This window comes from Aedes aegypti, chromosome 1 (genome assembly GCF_002204515.2).
Source record: "Aedes aegypti strain LVP_AGWG chromosome 1, AaegL5.0 Primary Assembly, whole genome shotgun sequence".
Taxonomy (NCBI): Eukaryota; Metazoa; Arthropoda; class Insecta; order Diptera; family Culicidae; genus Aedes; species Aedes aegypti.
In genome coordinates this window covers 52,908,191-52,931,034 of record NC_035107.1, presented here as the reverse complement: position 1 = coordinate 52,931,034, position 22,844 = coordinate 52,908,191, and the positions used below count along the sequence as shown (strand labels likewise).

Below are 22,844 nucleotides of genomic sequence, written 5' to 3'. Positions count from 1 at the left end.
CAGACGTTAAACTTACGTTTTGGCTTTTTTTCTTTTAGCGATGATGAGAAGAGTAAACAAAACAAAAAATAATCTAAAAGCGCGCCATTTGTTTACCATTTGTTGTCAAACATAACATTTAAAAGTAGACTAATATAAATTGAATTGGATCCAACCTTGTTTTGGATGCGCGTCGCACGTAAAAAATAAAGGTTACATAATTTCGGGTTCTATCTGCATCATTGTTTAAATTTATGTGCAAAGCTTGATTGCAAAAAAATATGTTTGCTGCACATAAAATATAATGGAGATTTCATCTCAGTGTAAGAACAATCAAAATCTAAAATGGTCGTTTTTTTAATCGATTTTATAATATTAAATCATCGTTTTTTCAGTGTATAAAATGCTTTTTTTCAATATTTTTTCCAAGAACTTCAGGAAATCACGACAGTCCCTCATACAACACTTTTTTGTAGGTCTTACCGTTTTCGAGTTATACGGGTTTATAAAAAAAAGTAAAAAAAAAACTTTGACCCCAAACTTTAAAATGTTAGTCTAAATCGATTTTGAAAAAACAAAGTATGTAAAGTATGTTAGTTTCACATAGTCTTCACACCCAGAAAGTTTCATTGAATTCTGAAGGGGTGCTGCCAATCCCTTTGTCGAGTTGGCGTGAAATCCGTCATGGACGACACATTTATTTACCGGCAAAAGTAATCAACAGTACAGCGGTTCTACCATAAGATATACATCATGTATGAAACATATATTAAATTAGTGACAAGCACATGCACAATGATTTAAATACTGTTTTAACCATTCAAGGCTCAGTAAATGTATTAAAATTAATAAGTTCAAATAAGTTCAATAATAATAAGTTCAATAATAAGAAGTTCAAAAGTGGGTTTTTGAACAGTTTACGGCAGACGGCAAATGGCAACAGGGTTCCTATGCTCGTAGAGAGCCAACATTATTCAAAAGAGAGAACCCAACAGAGCTGTGAGAGCAGAGAGCCTTATGCACATGAAAAATCCCAAGTCGCTGTTTGAAGTCCCATCTGACGGCGTAGATCGAAGGTATCGAAGGACCCCAAAGAGAAGCGCAAAAGAACAAAACGTATTTACGGCGGCCGTCTTCTCCAGCCTTTTGCTTCAACTTCAGCAGCAGCAGCAGCGCAACCCCAGCAGTGCCGGAGGCGGTCAACTTCAATCAAACTGCTCTTCTCTCCTTCATCCATGGATATATCCGCCGTCCGTTGCGTTCCGTTCCGTTTCGTTCGTGCCTAGGCCTTACTCTGTGATGTGTCGGTCGGTTCGATTCAACTTCAGTCAATCGCGCCTGCTGAGTCAGTCATTGAGGAACGGTTCACGAGTGCGGACGAGTATTTTTCGCTGTCGCTCGCGAGCGAGCTTTTGATCTAACTTGTGAATAGAAAAACAATCATTCGGTTACGGGTTCGGTTGTTGTTCTTGGAGGACTTTGTGCGTTTTCGTTGGTGAAGTGTTTTTGTTATGCAGACGATTGTCGAATTTTGCGGTGTTTATGACAGGGAGAAGTTTTCGTGAATAAAATAGTGAATCGGATGATGTTTTGAGTGAGTTTTATCTAAGAAAGGGGTTCTAAAGATTGAATGTACAATGATCGTAGTTTAGAAGCGATAAACATCTTACTTGAAGTGAGCTGAGATTTTAAAATACACGAGAATAAAGGATAAGGTGATTTGTTTCCATCAAGTAACCATGGCAACGAGTAAAGGCGAGTACCGATGCCTACTAGGATTGATGCTGTCAGTTTTGTGGCTCGCAGTGGATTCAGCCGGAGCGGTTGATGAGCTCAAATGTGAACTGATCACGGTATCGGCCTGTCAGAATTTGGTGTACAACATGACGGTAGCTTCGGCACCAATCACGTCGGCAATATCCACGGGCAGTGGTTCCGGCAATTCAACTGGATCGGGCGAGGGCACCAGCGGTGAAACCGGCGCAATTAGATCGCAACTGGATGCGGAACTATTGGTAAGTGAACTTTAGACCTGGAACTGTCCGCCCGGTAATATCTTATCTGTCAGCGCAGCAGTGATGAGCGTTGTTTATTGGGCTATGATGTTATAGGTGAAGAAGATAGCATCCATGCTGTAAAAAAGCACCTCACTATCAGCGGGTTGAGAAACGTACAGTCAGCCCACAGTTATGGATCAACTTAGGGTAATTTATTAGAATAAATCAAGCGTGTGCTAGAATAAGGGCGTCAGTCGCATGATCGATTTCTCTTCATCGATCTTCTCTTCTGTGAATAAAGGTGACAAGAAGCAAGTTTGTCAGCAATTTTTCACCTCAGGACGCAAGATTGCATCGCTCCCAAGCGCTTGAAATATGATTTAAAATCATAGTGATATCGACTCATATTATGGACTAGAACTCTATAACAGCAAATTATCTGCAAGATAAACAAATGATGTGTTAGTGAAATCTTACAGTTTGGCGTTTGTTTTGGAATCGTCTTATCTTTGATTCATAACTGCAATATGGTTTCCAATACTCCACAGTTATGAATTAAGGCTTCTACGGATATGGTTGACATTTTATTTCCTACAGACGCAAAAAATATGCAGATTAAATCTAATTGCGATGCTGTACGGAAATATGGTTCACGTAGGTAAACTGTGTTCTGCGTTATTGATACTCTATTTGATAAGATATTCTTCGTTCAATCCAACTATGATCCATATCAGAGTACACATCCATAACCGTGGGTCGAGTGTAGTTACACATTCTGAGGTTATTTTTTCGATCCAGAGCGAACGCGGTGTGTTGCGAAGAGCAGTGGAAAATGTACGGGGCAAAAACACCGCATGAAGTTTTGATGCGTCCGAAACCGGTTGGAGCGCTCTGCGGCCGCTAATGGTGCGCCACTATGGGCGTAAATTGAGGTTAGACTATTTTCAAAAATCATGGAAAACTTTATTTTTGCGATTTCTGACAGCTGATCGGACACAGTGCCGAATCGGCCGTTTGGCCGAATATTTGCCACTTTGTAAACGCCATTCGCCCACAATCCACTATCTCTTTTCGACTCAATTCTTCTGTCTGTAGGTCTCCGTTTTGTTGTTGTTGCCTTATTCTTCTTCTTCGCAGTTTCTGCGCCTGCTTTGAGCTGTCTGTGCTCGCCACGATATTGCGGTTCGCTTCCATGCAGAAGATATTTTGTTTTTTACGTTCTCTACTAAGTCGATTCGGGCGAGCGGCAGCAGCGGCTGAGACGACGGCGGCGGCGGCTATCTACCAAAGCGAAAGAATAGCAGCGAATTGCTTTTAAAGTATTATTTTGTTCCTCTGCGCGGCCGGGCACATGGACGGCGCGCACTAGCGGTAAAGTGGCGGTCAGCGCGGGGCGGTAAAAGATTCCGCCAGTCGCGGCCAGATTCCGGACGGTTTTTGCGCTTGTTTTGTGTAATCGACTTCTGAGCTCGAATCATTTTTGTTCTCTCAGGAAATAATAAAGTAAGATTTAATTCTGTTTACGTCGTCTGGGTTTAGTGGCCTGCTTTGACGGCGGCGGCGTATTACACCCAAAATGCTGTCAGTGGTGATCAGGGTCGCCATGTAATCTAGGGGGCTTTAGAAGTGGGCGGACAGATGCCTGGACTAAATTGGAGGCGGCCGCCACGGGCGCTCCGAAAAGAATAGAACCCTTATCAGGGACGCAAAATGTGTTTGCGGTCATAAATTTATACTCGGCTATCTTATCAATATAGCCTTTTATACATATGTGGATCTTCCTTCAGCGCAAGCAGCGACAGTACGGGAAAAAATGCCGACAAAAGGGTCGCCGCCGCCCCCCTTTGCTCCCCCACCTTTCCAGATGACTGCACACAACGTCTCTCGCGCTCTCTGCCGGTAATTGCGATATCAGGTTTCGATGCTTCGTGCGATTCACCTTCGCTTCCACCGCCGACAATAATTGGTATTTAATTGAACAATTACAGCTCCTTCTACGATCGGGCAACTTTTAGCCGCCCTTTCCCGACCCGTTGAAGATGGACTCCGGCCGCCGTCAATTTTGGCCATAAACGGTTCTAATTGAACCACTTTCTTCCAGAGAACCCCAGCAAGCCTGTCATTACAGAGGTGCTAGATTTTTCGAGCATGGATCCCATTGATTTGACATGCATTATCAATGAACTGTTGCACTAAACGAGAAAATTCTGCTGCCAGACTTATCAAAGTAGGCTAATCTATCACAATCCAGTAATCTTCTGTTGGGATTTAGGTTATTTGTGGACTGGAATTAGAATTGCAATTTGTGGAATGTTTAGATCTAGTTGGAACTTGAAACAATCTCAAGAAATCTTTCAGGGACAGTAGAAAGTTTTATGAAAGGTAGGTAGGGTGATTTCAGACATAAGTTTGCCCAGCTTCGAGATGAAGAAGTTGTAAATTGAAAGGGAAGGCATTAGCAGTGACGATTCCCTAACCTCATATCTAGCTGTTGTGCGAAAAGAAATTCACAAACATTCATAATAAATGCCCATCTAATAAGTAGGGAATTCTTCAAAAAGTTGATTTCAATCATCTGTCTTCTTGGATTAGATTGTAGACATGTCAAAACATATATTTATAGTATCGTAAAACAGATTAAAAGTGAGGCTACGAGTCTGCTCTAGGTATCAAAAATTGACTGAACATTTAAAGATCAGCGCAGTAAATTTGGAAGAAATCTGAGGCTTCCGAAGGCCGCTGAAATTTTCTGAAGTAAGCTGAAAACTCGATAAGATCAAACTGAGGATGGCAGCAGAAAGTTGTGAATTGCAGATATAAATTGAGGATTTCAAACGCTGCAAGGTATTTTCGGCTAAATCTGTAAACTCTGAAATAAATGAGAATTTCGTAGGTTGCAAGATTTTTCATAAGAAATCTTTAAAAATAGATTGTGGTTCTGGACTAGATGTTCTTCAAAGAAAAAGCTGCATAAGGGTTTTTGAGCGAAACTGGACATTATAAGAAGAAGCTGAAGAGCCTCAAATAAGCTCCACTGATATGCTAGGAATTCCTTAAGAAATTTGCCCATAGATACTACAGGGATTCACGTAAAAGTTTTTTTTTTATGAAGGGGTTTTTTTCTGAAGGGGTTTCTGAAAGAATTTAACTAACTGATGTAAGGATTCATCCAGACATTTCTATTCGTCCTACATCCTGAAACTTCCCTAAGAATTCCTATTACAGTCTTCTCGCAATTAATCCTAGAACTAATAAAAATCTTTCAGTTTTGGCTAGAAATTCCTCTGATGGTTTTTCAAGAAGAAATTTTTGGACGATACCGTATTGGCCACACCGAGAAGGGTTCTTTTTGGTAATTAGAACCCTGATGTTCGAGAAGAATCTTCCATAGGTGGATACGGAGCTCTCCGGCACAGGTTCAAGACTCAGCTTGACCTATCGTGCAGAGTGAGGCTGTGGTAATCAAGGATTGCACAACGGCAAGTAAAAAGGTCCTGAAGACCAGAGGCTTATTAAAATAAAGTCGCCTTCACAGATTTACCTGTACGAACTATGGCTGGCACTACTGGTCGTTCACTGCCGTTTCACAAAAGTTTCAATCACTCACGACTTACTTTCACTGACGCCGGATTGCTAATCAGCAATGGTTGACTCCCCAAATCTTACAAAACCCTCCTTTTCCTTCCAATTTTCCATTCGTTCCGTATCCCTTCATTATCCTTCCTTGTAGGTAGCTCACCACCCATCCAGTTCAATTTTCGCCCATTTTACCACAGTCGATTTCTTGGCCCTTTTTATACTCTCGAGCCCCACTTTGTTCCACAGAACATGTAATTATCATCTGCTTATCCTACTATCACAAACATTTTATCCTACTAATCCTACTAACAAAATCTATAAAAACACTACAGTTTCACAACAACTTGCACATATTAAAAAATAATCTTGAGATTTTGTTACCAAACAATTACATATTCAAGGAATGTATTTTTATATTCTTCAATCATAAACAAATATTTGAAAGTATGAGCTAGAGCTTTTCTGGTGTGATCACCGGAAAAATGCCTTACCAGAATCCCAGAAAAAACACCTACTAAAATCCATGGGATCGTATGATTCGTATTGAATTTCTGATTTATATCATAGAAAAGATTTTGAAGAATCCTTGGACCAAAACTGTGTAGGGATTATTTAGATTTAGATTTAGATAGAATTTTTGAATGAATCCCTGAGGACATTTCTGAATGAATGCCTGAGGAAATTCGAGTCGAAATACTTTTGGGTACTCCCTGAATAAATCTATTGAGGAAGGCTAGAAAGAATTTGTAGGGAAACCTCAGGAAAAAATACCAAAAGAATGTATGTAATAATTACATAAGAAATAGCTAGATATTTTTTAGAAGTAATTTCTAGAAAAAAAAACTAGAAAATTTCATTAAAAAAAAATCCTTTTTTCTGAGATGAACCAGTCTTTTGATAGGGCTGAAAATCTCTTAAATAAAAATAGTAATAATCGTAGTAAAAAAAAACATTAAAGAAAGCCCAAGATGTATTTCTGGTAAATTTTCGATTGTTGAACTTAATATTTTTTGAATAAATTAAAAAAAAATGTTTCAAAGTCCGTGAAGGCATTTAAAGAAATTTTCACGAAATATTTTGATACGGTCCTACATAAATCTTTCAAAAGATTCTCTGGAAAATGTGAACAATAATTTAAGCAGTAATTCCTAGATCCTAGGGGCTGATCGCAATTTACTTCAAAATCAATCGTCTCCCGAAGATCACAAATATGTTTCTCGTAATACCTGGAACAAGATCCTACGCAGAATCATTCTTCTTTTTTTGGCGTGGCGTCTTTACTGGGATAGAGTCAGCTCATCAGCTTAGTGTCCTTAAGAGCACTTATAAAGAAAATGTTATTTATTAACTGAGAGATTTCTTTGCCAATTAGGTTATAAAGCTCTGTCCCAATTTTAGTATCAAACGTTTAAGTATAGGTCAGAAACCCATGTTTACTCCATTTTTACGTTGGTTAAGTTCTAAAAACATGTTTTCCATTTTTTGAGATTTTGTCGCACATCTTGGCATAAACTCGAGTTTTGGATGTATTTTGTTTTCCGTGTCCCTACCAAAATGTCAGATAGGGACAACCCCAGTATTAAAAAACAGAACCCCTATATCATTTTTGTCAATCTAAGTGAACATCAACCATGATCAAAAGTTTAAAGGTTCAAATTTGGACCCTTTTCTTAAATTATAGCATGATTCGCTGCTGAAAAGGAATCGCTTAAGAAATTTCTCGCCGATTCCTTGCAGAAATTTTCTACAGCGACTCCCATTTGAACTGCCATTTATTTTCAACTACATACTACAATCAGAAAAAAGCGCTTCTTCGCAGCTCAAGGAAAAAAAACTGCTTTTTATCAAAGTAATTTTGACAGCTGATCTCATAGGGGTGAAATGTCACTTTTCCTTGCGAAGTAATTGAGCGGAATATTTTTTCCGGACGGAAAACTGACAACTCCATTTGATTGGCACGGCAGGCTTTACCAAGGTTACGTTTTTCATTACTAATCAACCCAATTGAGCGGCACCACATTTGTAAGGCAGGTGTTACCGACATTATGAAATCAGCTATACTTCGCAGCATCGTACAGCTCAAGTAATTGGGTCCTAAAATTTTTAATGAAATCTTGTTTTTATTTAATAACACGAAAGAGCATGTTACTTCAACTACTTTAGCCATTTTTCCCGCTCAAATAACGGCTATATCATGTTTAAACTTTAATTTTAAAATTGGGTCCATAAATGAACCTTGACACTTGAGATCATGTTTGACGTTCGCTTAGTCGACAAAAACACCACAGGGCTTTTAGTTTTAACACTGGGGTTGTTCCTATCTGACATTTCGGAAGGGACACGGAAAACAAAATATACCCAAAACTTAAGTTTAAGCCAAGGGGTGTGACAAAATCTAAAGAAACATGAAAAAATGTTTTTTGGACTTAAACCAATGGAAAACATTAAAAGAATTGAGTAGACATGTGTTTTTAGCCTAAACTTAAGCGTTTGGCACTAAAATTGGGACAATGCTTTAGGACCCAATTTCGGTTGCGGTATCACCGTTTCTTGTCCTATCCTTTTGCTCAGTATTAATGATCAGCGTACCAGCCAAATTGAGTAATATTTTCATATGCATTTGATGAGTCTGGAAAGCGTGTGCAAGTTTCTTTGAGGAAAACAAAACTGTGTATGATGAGCGCATGCCAGTTTTCATGTGTTCAAATATCACTAAGCTCTATATAGTTAAACTAGGTTTAAGGCGGTGGTGAAGAAACCGCTTATAAGTGAACAATTTTTTGGAATTGTTCGTAGAATAAAAGTTTTAAGAATTTATTAAGAAATTTAATATAATTTAAGAAATTTAAACAATTCCTGATTTATTTGTTTTATGCTTTCAACGAAAATTCTAGTAGTGAAGTAAAAATGCAACCAGAAAAAAATTTCTAACTTTTAAAGAATTCCTTAAGCAAATCTTGAATAAATGAGAATTAATCGTCCATTTAGGATAGAAATTGTTAAATTTGCAAACATTACTATTATAGAATACAGGAATACAGGAATACAGTATTTCAAATGCGCATTTTATTAAAAAATCAAATGATTTTGTGTTTTTTTAATTTGTACAAGAAATAAAGGTCAGGCTTGTTGACATGATATACAAGACCTATATCCTAACGTATCTGTGGATTGATTCAGTGAGAAGATTCTAAGGAACCGCTGGAAAAGTTTTTGTTTTAGATTTTTAAGAAATTTCTCTAAGAATTCGTGTAGGTATCAAAAATGGGTTTAGAGATCCGAGGTAGAATTCTTGAATGAATCCTAGAGCACTTTTGTGGGGAAGAATGCCTGAGGGAATTCGAGACGAAATACTTTTGGCTATTCATTGAAGACATCTACAGAGGAAGCCTTAAAAATCAAGTGAGATCTCAGGAGTAATTTATCAAAAGAATGCATGCCCTAATTGCATAAGAAATATCTAAAATTATTTTTGAAAATTTGCTAGGAAAAAAAACCTAAAAAATTTGTGTGAAAATCGTTGTAGAAAGTCCCAGCGGTATTCCTGAAAAAAAAAATCGACTAAAGACCTGAATAATATTTGATTTTTGTTTAATTACATGTCTAGGAAGCTGTAAAGAATCAAGAGAATCTATTGGGGAATTTCTGTACGATTTTTCTCCAGCAATATCTGTGCAAGATCCTGAACCAATCTCTAGAAGAGTTTTTAGCATAATGTGAATATTAATTCAGTCCTCGAAGTGTACGGATTCTTTTTTTTTCGAAATTCCTAGATCCCGGACAATATTCCTTTTTTTAAAATTCAGCTGTGGCACTCTGAATTCAAAGCTCCAACATTGGATTTAAAATCATCTGGTTTACGAAAATCCATAAAATCATTAGCATACGTTCCAAAATCTTCAGCACCATTTGAAGACACCTAGCTTTCTCACAAATCTTCATTTTTTTTCTGATACTTCTGTTTTTGTTTTTATGTATTAAAAGTTTCTTTCCAAAACCCTCATTTTTTCCAGCGTTCATGGATTCTTTCCTGGATTCATGGCTGTGATGTGATATTTATTTTTCTAAAACCATCATTTGATGCTAAAAGGCTTGTTTTGGATAACGATTAGTATGTAGATTTCTAGGATGGCAAATACTTAGATGATTTTTTTTTAGTTTTAGCTATTCACTGAAAGAAACATATAGAGTGTTGAACTAAGATGGTCTAATAATAATCTTAAAATCCTAATAAGATTCGGTAGGCAAGGTAAATTATACCTCATCAAATCTTCAAAACGTATTACCTTCTAGATGTTCTAAAATTTTAATTTCTATTTTAAGAGATATATCATTCAGTACAGCAAGTCAAATGCGTACTTTTGTCACATAGGTGAGGCAAACGTGAGCATTGTACGTGGCAAAAGTTCGCACTGAGTAAACGACGTGGTTATAGCGTAGTCCGCAGCTGACAAGAAAACCAAACGTATATGAACGAGCCTTCAAATAGTTTGAAGTTAAGTATCACATTGAATTCGCATTAGTTTCTCATGAGCACGGAGAAAAAGTCTTGAAAAGTGATTGATACTAGAGATGGGCAAAAAGAATCGGAGCCGTTCAAAACATCCGGATCACTCAAAAGAACGAGTGATTCGTGACTCTTTTTTGACGAGAGTCGGTTCTTTTGATCAACACGGATCAGACAAATAGAGACCCGGAAAAAGAACGAACCGATTCTCTTTCCCGATTCTCCTTCGTTCGTTTCTTGACTTTATTATTACGCTTGACATATGCCTTGCTTTGCGCGCCACGCCACGCATGTAAGCATAGTTTTCTGCTGCATCGTGCTTCTTTCTTTTGCTTTGGGTGGGGGATATCGGCCGAGTGTATCGTGAGTTCCTGGGGAAGAATGTACGAAGAGAGAGAGAGAGAAAGATACGAAAGTTGCATGTCGCGCAAGAGGGAGTGAACCGCTCTTTTTCCGTTCGCTCTTCTTTTGCGAGTCGCGGAGCCAGTGAACCGTTCAAATAAGGGCGGAACAAATTTAAAATTTTACTTTTGAATTTCTTCGGTTTTCCGTTGTCAATCGATTGATTAGACTATGGGCAAGCATATTATACAACCAGTGTCGTGAACTTGGTCGCCAAACGATAAAAATGCCAAAGGGTCCAAAATGTATTGGTGTGTCCAAAATTATAAAAACAATGCGTCACAATTCAATTCTTTTCGACTTTTTCTGGATCCCACATGACCGTATGGGCATTTTTTATCTCGTAGAGGAAATTTTTCTCTTCATTTTGGCATGTTCTTTGACTTGGTTACGCTGTGCAATTAATTAATTGCGACAAAAGAATAAAATCACTTACTTAGGGGGTCCAAAATACGACTGTTACCCTATATCTACGGTTGTTTTAACTGCTTTATAAAGTTGAATCTACCATACATAATTTTTGAACAGACCATGGACATGGTTGGTTCAGCGGTAAAATGAACTTGAAAGAAAACTGATTACTTGTCAATATTATCTACAAAATAAAATCCTTTGATTTTCGTAGATTTTATCTACAGAATCCGTAGGTCCGTAGAAACTTGCAATTTCCGTAGATCTGACACCGCTGTCTAGCGCGTCTGTTTACACTCGAAGCGGCCCGTGATTCTCGGATCCTCCGATTGCGGGGATTTTTTTTTGTTTAATATACAAACGCCCCGCGCCATTTGGAGGGACGCACTATGGGGCGCAGTAAAGAATGCCCGTTGTTGATAAGATTGTGGTGACTCGAAGGCGGCTCGCCGCCTTTGAACTGGGCTGGGAAAAGCTTTTAGCACCACTTTATGATATGGGAAGTCTAACCGTCTTCGACCAATTCCACGCGGTCTACACTTATCAAACACACACATCACAGCCGAGTCCGAGGCGAGATTTCCCCCGGCCGATGGACACGATTCTTCGATCTGGACGCGTCAGCCCAGCCGGTTCATGCTCCCGGAATCGATGTCAATTAAAAGTGCACGTCTTGCCGCGCTTTTGAGAGACGCAAGCGCAGCGCGGTCACGCTCCGTCGACGGCTCCGCTTTCGGTTGGAAGACGACCGAGAAGACAAGCATCCTGCATTAATTGAAACAGTAGGCTGTGAAATGGTTCGCAAGAAGATGTCGCCTAGGCGATAGGCGCATCAGAGTGAACTGCTGATGCCCTTATAGAGCGGCGCAAGTCCCATCAAACAGCATCGTGGCATGCCATGCCGTTCAACCAGGTCCGGATCTGGAGAATGTAGGGGGGCCCGGGACCCCGCAAATCACCCAACAATACGGCCCTGCATTGAACATAAGTCAGTAGTGACGCGACGGCGACTTTTCTTGGCTGCGCGTTGCTGTTGGCCTGTCATTTTAATTGCATTCTAATTCACCGGAGAGATGGCCAACTATGGTCGGGCGAGTTGCGCTTGAGATCGCGGGCGAAGCGCCTTCCGCAATTAGGTATATTGCCGCGTCGCTCGCTCGTCGTGATCATCCATCTCAGTTGCGCGAGATCGACGATTGCATGAGGGGGGAGCATACGTCTATGTTGGGCAGTCTGAAAATGGAGCGAAAAATGAAGTAATTAATCGCGTATATTGGCGGTGGCGGTTTTTTTATACTTGCTGTATAAGAACCGTTGCCAATTTCGTCGTTGTCGATCGGAATGTCGATATTTGTCCGTGAATGGCGATAAGGTTGACTCTCCAAGCAGCTCTATCTTGAATCAGTTTTAGACCAGCACTTAGCGAAGAAAAGCGATCCAAAATTCGAAAATTTTCAAACTTTAATTTTAAAATTGGTCCAAATGTCAACCTTGACATTTTTTATCATGTTTGACGTCGACAAAAACGCCACAGGGGTTAAACTTTTTAACACTGGGGTTGTTCTCATCTGATATTTCGGAAGGGACACGTAAAACAAAATACACCCAAAATTTAAGTAGGGGAACTTACGTATTGTCGGCAGCCTAAGCAGCTGAACTTTTAAGAGGGCAATAGAGCACAACAATTAGCAGGAGACACCTGAACTAAAACACAAAACACTATTTTATTCTCTCAATCTTCTATTTTTCCTCACCAAAGTCACGAGGCAATTGTTCTTTTATCGGCAATGCAATTACTATTGTCGGCAATAAAAATGTTCACTTCGGCAATTCAAAACTGCGCAAAAAATAGTTTATGTATTGGTAACATTTCGTATTTGTTGACAAATCCTGAAATTAAACGTCATTCATTATGTTCGACTCGTTGAAAGGGCCAATGCAGAAAAATACAGACTACACTGAGAACAGAATTGCGGTTATAAATAAAATAGCAGAGAGTCAAATTGAATACACAACGTTGCTAATTTTATGCAAACTAAGGCGCCGTCCACAAATTACGTAACGCTCTAAGGGGAGGGGAATAGGCTTAAACGTTGCGGCTCAAACACAAAATTTATTTTTTTCATGCAAAGATCGTTGCGGTGGGGGGAATGGTCGAAAATTGTACATTTTAACGTTTGTCATAAATGGACGCTGCCTAATTTCGTTTTCATTTATTTCATCGAATATTTTTTGTATTCAATCTAACTATGGCAGCATTTCGGCTGTCAAAATTGCCATGCCATGGTTATAAACTTGCAGCAAGTGCGAATCCAACCTAGAAGTTGCAGCGTGACGTCATGGTTAATTGATTCATATTGTGCTCTGCAAGAAAAATCCACGGAACACGAATCGGATTACTTGAATTTCAGAGTTGCGTTTGAATGGGTTACATGCATGCCCTTTTCGCTACTCACACTACTGTTCATTAAGGTGCAGCTTATTTTCAAAAGCTCTCAAAACCAAAAATTCTTGTACTCTTATGAATTCAAATCATATTAGAAGAGAAACCTCAAAGTTTGAGCCAAAAATATTAAGATTTAGAGGGGCGCAAGCGTCTTGAAGGTAAATTTTCAAGTTATAAAAAATGGCCTTCAGTGAAGTCACCATAACTTCGGTAATTTCTAAACAATTTTGAAACTTTCAGCACCATTATCTTAAAAATTAAATCTATGAAAACTTTGTTGAATATCAAATTTGAGTAAAATCAAAAATAGTTTCAAAAAAAGGTAGTTTACTCCAAATTTTTCCTCATTTTACTAAAAACATATTTTTGTTTGACCATAACTTCATGAATACTCAACCGATTCCAATTCTTTTTGCATGGTGGAAGCTTACTTAATTGTTTTCAAACTTTTCATTCACCACATTTCACTAAAAAATGTTTTGACCAAGTTATTCAACAAAAACTGCACAAAAACATGATTTTTAACGAAAAACGCCAGTTTTTTTGTATGTTAACAATATTTTTAAAGCTGAAACTGGTTTTCTTCATTTGTTAAACCTTTGAAAAGGACTTGTCAACAGTTTTTGAATAATTTTGAAACAATAATATTTTTGCTCATGTAAAAAAATATAGGGGGAGATTCCCCAGTGCCGGTCAGCACCCAATACCGGACAAAGCCGAAACATTGAGAAATTATGGTCCAATCAAGATGGTGTATTAGTAGAAAAAGAAAACTAATATGTAGACTAATGATTGCGTAGAATAACACATCCTTGAAATATGCATGCCTTTTTAAAAAAGTAGAAAAGTTTGAAAATCTTTAAAAAATTGACATATCCACTCAATTTTGAGCCTATCTAGTAAATATTTTGAATATGAAAAAAAACTTTGTATCCCGCAAGCATGATCGAACATAATCCTTATTTGATAGTATGAATGTATTTTGTACCTTAATTGAACTAAATATGGACAAATTACAATTTTGGTTAAGCACCTCCTGTCCCTCAGTTTCGGACAGCTTGATTTGTTATATGATATCTTTGTAATTATTGCATCAGTGTCTCAGAATACTTTCATTTTTCATTGGTTCCATCGATCATGGTATCAAATATGCAATAAAATTAAGAAGAATGAACATTCAGATCAACATCGTAAAATGCGCTATTTTTAAGAGGTTTTTGATAGGCATATTGCAAACTAAGAAAAACTCAAATTATTCTTGTAAATGTAGCAAATGCATTGAATTGGTAATTATAAACTATTCCTATAGTGTACACATTCAATGATGTTCAAATTTACAGAATTCGAGGCATTTCCAGATCTTGTCCGGTATTGGGTGCCACCTTTCGAGATCGATCAATTTGGTACTAAAACTCATCATCAAAATGCAATATCAAAATTCATATTTATATTTTCAAATTTATTTTTGTACACTATAAAAATGATAATATTTATCATAAATGGGTAACACGAGACCATAAAATCAATATTTTTCGAATTTGGAAATTCAGTGGCTTAAGTGTCCGGTACTGGGGGATCTCCCCTATGCATTATTCAACTCGAAATTAAAACAAAATGCTTAAGAAACACAAGCTTTATAGAAAAAGAGGTAATTTTTAGCAAAAAAAAACTTAAATAATCCAAAGAGATTCGATTTTTTCTTTAAAAAATCATGTTTATGGGTAGTTTTTGTTACAAAACTAAGCCAAAACATTTTTTTAGAAAAATGTGTTGTATGAACAGTATGGAAACAACTATGTTTTGCTTCAAAAACATGTACATACAAATATTTGAAATCGGTTGAGTATTTATGAAGGTACGGTCAAACAAATAAGAATTTTTCAGTAAAACGAAGAAAAATTTCTAGAAAACTACTTTTAACAAAAATTGTTTCGATTTAAGTCAAATTTGATATTCTACAAAGTTTTTATAAATTTAATTTTGAAAGTAATGTTGCTAACAGTTTCAGAATCGGTTAGAAATAACCGAAGTTATGGTGACTACACTGAAGGCCATTTTTTATAACTTGAAAATTCACCTTCGCTTGCGCCACCCCTAAGTCTTAATATTTTTGGCTCAAACTTGAGTTCATAAGAGCACACGAATTTTTGGTTTTGAGAACTTTTGAAAAATAAGCCACACCCTAGTGTCTATGCGCAAAAAATCGCTAAAAGGTAACGCAACATTGGAAATTCTACAGGCTTTTTTACATTTTATTACGTTCATATTATTCACAGTGTAACTCAGAAACACGGCTAGTCATAGAATGTCTAAATTTTAATAATCTATGATCATTTTCTATCTGCCTATCTTTCATTCTGCAGGGAATTTTATTCCTATTTGTCAATTCGCCTGGGTTGAAGCATCGCAAAGCTTCAACCCAGGCGAAATAACATTTAGTGTAAAAATTCACAGGAGAATGAAAAAGAGGCAGATAGAAAATAGTCATTAATGCATAAACATTAGTAATTCTGTGACTATTTTTATTTCTGAGTGTATGAGAAAATCAAAATAAGCCATTTTACGAGACGTTTCGGAACAGCTGATCGCCGAAACGGCGTCAATTGACAGGAGACCTGGGATTAAATCCAGCGTGATTTTTAACAACGCCTCAACTTACCAAACGAGGACATGAAGAAAATGACAAAAAAGAGATCCAAAAATGTTTGTTACTGCAACTTTACACCTAGTTATTGTATCAGCTACCCCTTTTTCACCTATATTTCACATAAAAAGGCATTTTTGTGATCAGAAATATTTTAATATTTTTTCTCCATTTAAGTTTTTGCCTGTATGAAAAGCTACGCTTGAAATGCGCGCAGTCATCAACCATCATCATCGCCATAACTGACGACGATGACTGAAAAATCCCAGGTCTCCTGTCATTTGACCTGCTTCGTAAAATGGCTCATTGGCCCTTTGCAAATCCATTCACTTATGATTTGACACAAATACATCATCTTCTGATAGCCTGTAGAACAACAGGAGTGTTGCCAAAATAGTTAACCTATTGAAAGACGTATATTTTATATGTTTAACTTCAATATACTGAGAAGTTTATACGCTGCAATCTTCAGATAGGGAAAGTATTGAAAGGCTCAATTATTACCAATGCATGCTTTGTTGCCTAATTCCAATGAATTAAGTGATCGGTGCGTAGCTTTTGTGACAAATTGGTATTGGAGCGGAGAATTCGACATTTCAAAGTGGTGAGTTTTTCTTGAGCTGTTCTTGTGATGTTTTATTCGGCAGCTCACAAATGACGATAATTTCGTAAGCATTTATTTCATTCAATAATAAAACCCATGTTATATAATATTTTTGTGAAAGGTGAGGTTTACATGGAAGATTATAGTTCAAGGAATATATTGAGTATATTGAAGGTAACTCTTGTTCCGTAGATAAATTTTAACAAGGGCGATAAGTGAGTGCTGCCGAAAATACCCTCAAAGTGCCGAAGCCATCATTTATCCTATAAATCTGACTTTGTGATAAAATTTAAAAAAAACTTGCTTGTTTCTCTGTTGAAATCTATTGGATTTCTCATCAGAAGCGTCGCACAAGTTTATGAAGATGTTTCGTTCAGAAATCTAGTGACGCTTTTGCATTTTGGAGTTTACACTGAAGACATACAGTTGTTACCCAAACCATCACCTGTAGATCATTGCTAGTGACCTCATAAGATAGACCATACGATACCGCTTAACAATTCAACGGTCATAAACACTGACAGCACTGTAGGTATAAACCCCATAAAAGTGTTCCCAGATCCCTGATAAGGCTAACTCCGAGTTTCCCAGATCCCTGACTTCTCCAATTTTCATACCGCTCGGCGCACATTCCACGCTAATCACCCATCTCAAACGCACATAACCGCCCATAATCCTCAAATCGCAACCCATTTTCCCAAGCTCTCGTCTGCTTCGATCGCTACCGCCGTCTTTACGCACCTTTAACGACTTCTAAATATGCGCACCTACTGAGTGCGCACTTCCCTATCGCCGCGTCAAAATCTCACGCACTGCTCAAACTGCTTCCTCCTCCTCCATCGTCGACGACCCAGGTGGTCGCCTTGAGTTCTTCTTAATCCACCTCCCCCTAGATCATTTCCCACACATAGTCGCGAATTTGTCCCACAATCGTAAAACATCGCGTCGCACCGTTGTTGCGACGATTGATTGCGGTGAACTTTCACATCTCATCTCAGCGCGGGTTGACGCGGTGAAATCGGGAGTCCGGCAGCAACAAAAAATCAAAATTAATTACAAGAGCTTGCGCGCGCGCGATTGCGAGAGAAGATCGAGTGAGCATTTCGGTGAAAAGAAGCACGAACCAGCTCCAGTTCGGTCCGACTGCGCGAATGCGATAAAGCCGAGGAGGAAAGAGGATCGAGGTGAAGGACGAGGCCTGGCATCTTGGACTGAGTGGTTGCCGGATTGATGAAATGAAGAAAAGCCAGTAGGTCGGGGTCCGAGAGGATGATCGCTACAACTTGATTTATGTGTGTACAGTGGAGGTGCGCTAATGCGGTTGATTCGAGTCCGGTTGGGAGGATTCGGGATAGTGGTGAAGAGACTGTAGAAGCGATGGCGGCGGTGGTTGCTGCAGCCGTGTCAGTCAGAGCCAGATTGTTGAGTACGATCCGATTGAAGTCTGCTGATGGCAGATCAAGCGAGAGGAGTGGACGATCAGAGGCAGCACTTGAACGGACGGCAGCAGCAGCTACAAAAAATACAAGAGTGGATGAACATGATCAGAGCACACTGGGGGATTGTTTTCGAAGCCAAGCGAAGGAGTCGGGACGGAGGAGGAGAAGACAGGCGAGCGACGATGATGACGGTTAATCCCTAAATTGTTAATCGAAGCGCTCGGTTGGGTAGGCAGGTATAAGCCGGATCGATATATTCTAATCCCCTTTGAGTCGAAACGAAAGCGAGGCGGTGATTGAGCAGTGATGGCCGAGAAGCGAAAGGAAGGTAATCGATACGTTTTTCATCTCGTTTTGCTCATTACACATGAATGAAGCGATTATTGACATTTAATCCCGGTCGGTAAGCCGGTCTGATCGGTTCGGGCCGGATCGGATGGCAAGGGGGTTTTCGGATTTGGGCAGTGCATACGTACGCCGCGTCCCTTGTCATCGGTTGACCAAGTCGGCTTTTCAGCGCTCAAGTTTGAAGAAGATTAAACGGCGGAAGCCGACAATGGATTTACTCGAGAGGAATCGAGTGGCATACTGGGATTACTGTATTTTGGCAACACTGTTGCGGCGGCGCGTCAGATGTGATAAAAACTGACAGCATTTTCTTCAGAATGAGGCCGTGAGCAAACACGACACAGTTTCCCAAGAAGATTCTATTTACCAGCACTTATCACCTTCCCTGTCAGCTGCCGCTTCAAGTGTGAAACGCTCCCAAATTTCCCCGAAGAAGCACTTGAGCGGTCCTAAGCAAATAGCTGGGAAAAAGGCTGACAACGTGACACAAAAGGATACACACTTCTGAAGAGAGACATAGACCCTTGTGCATGCTGCGATGGCGTTACGAATCGCCGATTTGCCCTCACTGCCATAATGCACGTCGTAAGTGGAGAATGATCACCTGCCGGGTAGCGGAACAGCCGTCCCGCTGTGAATGTACCCGACCCCGGGGGAGAGATCGCTCAGCTCTCAGCTGCTGTAAATTGTAATGGCCAGGCGGAATTCTGGTCGCGCCTGGCCGCAATCAGCCCGTGTACCGTCCGGCACAGATCCGTTAGAGATGATTTCCCTCCTATCTGATGTGTGCAGTCGAAGCACGAGGACCATCCAAGATCCGATGCGAATCGCTGCCATTATGGCTGCCGCTGCTGATGATGATAGTGATGTTCTCGGACGGCTCCGATCCAGGAGGAGGCAGGGAGGGATCAGAGAAAACAGAATCGTGAGGCGGCTGGCTATATGTGATACCTATACCCATCATGGCTTGCTTAGTTGCTTGGAGCGGCTGAACGAGGAACGGAACGGATCGAAGGAGGCGCGCGGCTCGGAGAGTACCACTCAAAAAGCCGACTTTGATCTTTTTCGTTTCTCTTTTGCGCCAGCTCGCCTCCCTTGCTTGGTTTTATTGCTGCTTTGCGCCCGCCTGGATTCGGTTGCTTGCTTGCCATTCTTCGCTTCTCCACCAAAGCGCGCCTCGCCGCCCCCGTCCACCCGAGATTTCGCCACATATTCCTTCCAAGGACCCACTCTGCCACCGTCCCCGAGCCGCACTCCATAATTAATCAAAGAGTGGCATGTAAATCTTAATTTGATTTAAATATGACAGGACGGTTTAATTTTTACAAATGTTTCATTTCGATCCGCACCTCCTGGCGCGGTTTCTCAACAGTTCCGATTCGTCGACGCTGCGCTGGCGGCAAAACGGGCCTCCGCGAGGAGGCAGCGATCGAAACGGGGTAATTTTTGGCAATTACACGAGCCACGCTCCTCCCGTGTGTGTATGCCCGAAATCTACGGGATCGGATCGCTTTGAACATTCAATTTCATTTTCATAACTTAACGCCAAACTATTAAAGCTAATTTCGATTATTTATCTTTTCGATCCGTCCGCCGTGAAAGATCGCCGCTGCCGCCGTCGGATCGATTTTCCCCCTTTCAAGCCGCCTGGGCGATCCGCCCCCTCCTGTTCGGCGGCAAAGATCAAAGCACTCGGCTTCTTCCTCTTCGCCGGTCGCCGCTTCTGGCTTCTGGAGGTTGCTGAGGGCAGCACCGCCCGTGCACTCTCTCTCTCGTACGTACACACATCATGTGCCATCATCAATTGCGCTCGCATTCTTCTCGCCACAAAGCCGCTCACCGCCACCTTCACCGCCGCCGCCCGTGAGAATCGGTCGGTCGGGCGGCTGGTCGGCTTGTCGGTCCGTTGGTCGCACAGGTCGAGTGTGCAGTTTATGTTATTAAATTAAGCTGCCGGATTGCTTCGCTTTACTGGACGGTCCCCCTCAGTACCTGCGTCGCGTCCGTCCATCCGTGGTCTTCGGCCGCGAGTAAAGCTTGATTATTTGTTTTAATCCTCCAGCTTGCGCGGTTTAATGGCGGGCATAATTCTGCGTCGATTGCGCCGCGCGGCTCGATTCAAATCCGACCGCGTGTGCGCCGTCGATGGTCTTCCGCTCTGGAGGCTACTGCAAACGGCCATTCGTTGGTGATGATGATGCGGGGGAAATTTGATTTAGATACATATATTGCGCAAGCTAGATTGCACTGGAAGGCGCAAGGGGGTAAAAGTGATATTGTATTTTAATTGCAAGCCAAATGGTCTAATGAATATCCGTGGGATTGGTAATTAGACTTTAGTCGGCGCGTTTTTAATTATCGACATTTGGCGGCGGCGCGATTCTTTTGATCTGCGGCCGGAACAGCCAGAGATTACAAAGTCGCTGCAGCAATGCTGGCAGCTAAAGCATCCAACATACTGTACAAGGTGTGAACATAGATGCAAACAGAGTTTGCAGATTTTCATGGAGTTCTGTTTAAATCATATTGTAATAATGCTTAGGAAACTTCAATAGATTCTTGATTAAAGTTGTTGATTCATCTTAATCTTCGTCGAAGAGTTTCAGCAAACGACTTAGACAAAACATGTCTTGTCGCATTTCACATATAAAACTGTCTCTAACGTCTATTGAAGACCGATCTGTTTTCGTCTGATCTAGATGACGGGGCATCGCTGCAATTGTTGTAGATAACGCAACTGGCCTTTCCGGATTTTCATATCCTCGTCCAAGCAACCAAAAGTTTGGATAAAAGGGCATGTTTTGGCTTAATCAGTTTACTTCAGTTAACATAGAGTTCGTTTAAGTTGCGCTTATAGAGAATGATATTTACCTTCCAAAGTTCAATTCAAACTTGTTCTGAACATTCTAGTTCTAGATAAGTTATGAGCTACTCTTTCGAGATTCAAGTATCGTTAGTATCCGTAGTGTAATCTTAATCAGCGAAACAGTTTCACTGATATTAAATTCATACCAAAAGAGAACTTTGGAGGTCACTGCTTAAGTACAATCCAAACTATTGGTTGCTTGGACGGCTTTGTTCGAGTCATTGTACACATTTCACAGTCTATAGATATCTGAGGATTCTCTGTGCATCTGACCTGCTCTTTGGATTCGGAGGGGCTGCTCACCGTTCGTCGATCACCTGCTACTCTGTTCCTAATAAGACGCAGGATTTTCCAAAGTTACAAATCACAAAGACTTATTGTGATCCAAGGCTAGACATTGATTGTTCGGATACGTAAAAGCACAAACACGAATCTGCTTTTTGCATTTCGTCATTACCGCTACCATTTTTGCACATCCATAATGGGCCCAGAACCTCTAGAATTTTGAGGAACAGGTTTAGATACGTTGCGTAGTGGCTAATTCGTGAATATTTACCAGAGCTTTCGTCCTCATGGCTCTCGAGGAAGCATTGATTTTCGTTACTACCATCGTGCGAGGCGTCATTGGGCCATAAGACCATTTTTACAGCAAATTTAAACCAGAATAGTTAAAACAATGTGGCAAGCTTCAACGATACGTTATAAATTGTCAATTAAAAGATTTTTGACGTTCATAATGCCCATAAGATGCATACGAAAAAATCAGTGAAAGCCAATATATGAGATTGAATTAATTCATGATTCACTTCTGTAAAAGCTGGGATCTGCGAGAAGTATTTCAATTTGTATAATATTACTTGATACCTAGGTGGTACAGCCATAGCGCTACTTTGAAATCATTTATTTGAGACGACTTTGAGGAAATTTGCAAATCTTCTTGCTAAATTTTATGTGATAGCAAATACTTGGGATCAAACTCATGGTACAAGATCGCTTCTATCGAATCCTTTGCAAAGAATTTTTCAAAAAATTTACTCTTAGTGTCAAGGAACTTGCTAAAAATCTTGCGAAATTTTACTACACTAAGCCCTATAAAACGGCACAAAGTCGGTTCTATAGTCGTGTTAAAAGCATGGTTATCAGGGCTCTTTGAAACTATCCAGCTTTTTACGAGCGCTTATGGCCGCTCGCTTTCTGATAGGGATCAGGCCAGTGAATCAAATTGTCATCAAAACAGACGAGAAACAAACAACAAAGCAAGCTCGCTCACATCCGTTTGTCCCAACTGTTGCGGATAAGGATACAATCAAAAGCAATTGTCATGACAATCACAGAGCGCAACATTGTTGCAAATTTTCAACTCGCGATTAATCAGTTATTTTAAACACGAACCAAAATTTGTTTTATGGATGCTTTTTGATATTGTGTCAATGTTTACCAACTCGGAGAAAGTTCTCGAAAATTGCAATGCGAAGCCCAGAAAATCGCTGCGTACGTGGTGATCGATCATTGTCATATTCTGTTCAAGTGGTGATAAACTCATGATGCGGAACAAAATTGTTGCAATAAGAATAGGCGACAATGTCTTTGTTGCTGCGTGTTGGGTGACAATTGATTCACTG

At 40.0% G+C, this 22,844-nt stretch overlaps 1 protein-coding gene across 1 annotated transcript in view; it reads left to right on the top strand.

The window, feature by feature from the left end:
* The first annotated feature begins 1,123 nt into the window (after positions 1-1,123).
* LOC5568405 (frizzled-3) overlaps positions 1,124-22,844 on the top strand; it is a 72,735-nt gene continuing 51,014 nt past the window's right edge. Inside the window, exon 1 of the mRNA XM_021850267.1 lies at positions 1,124-1,994. Coding sequence (XP_021705959.1) covers positions 1,719-1,994 — 276 coding nt within the window. The 5' untranslated portion in view covers positions 1,124-1,718. The remainder of the gene's footprint in view (positions 1,995-22,844) is intronic.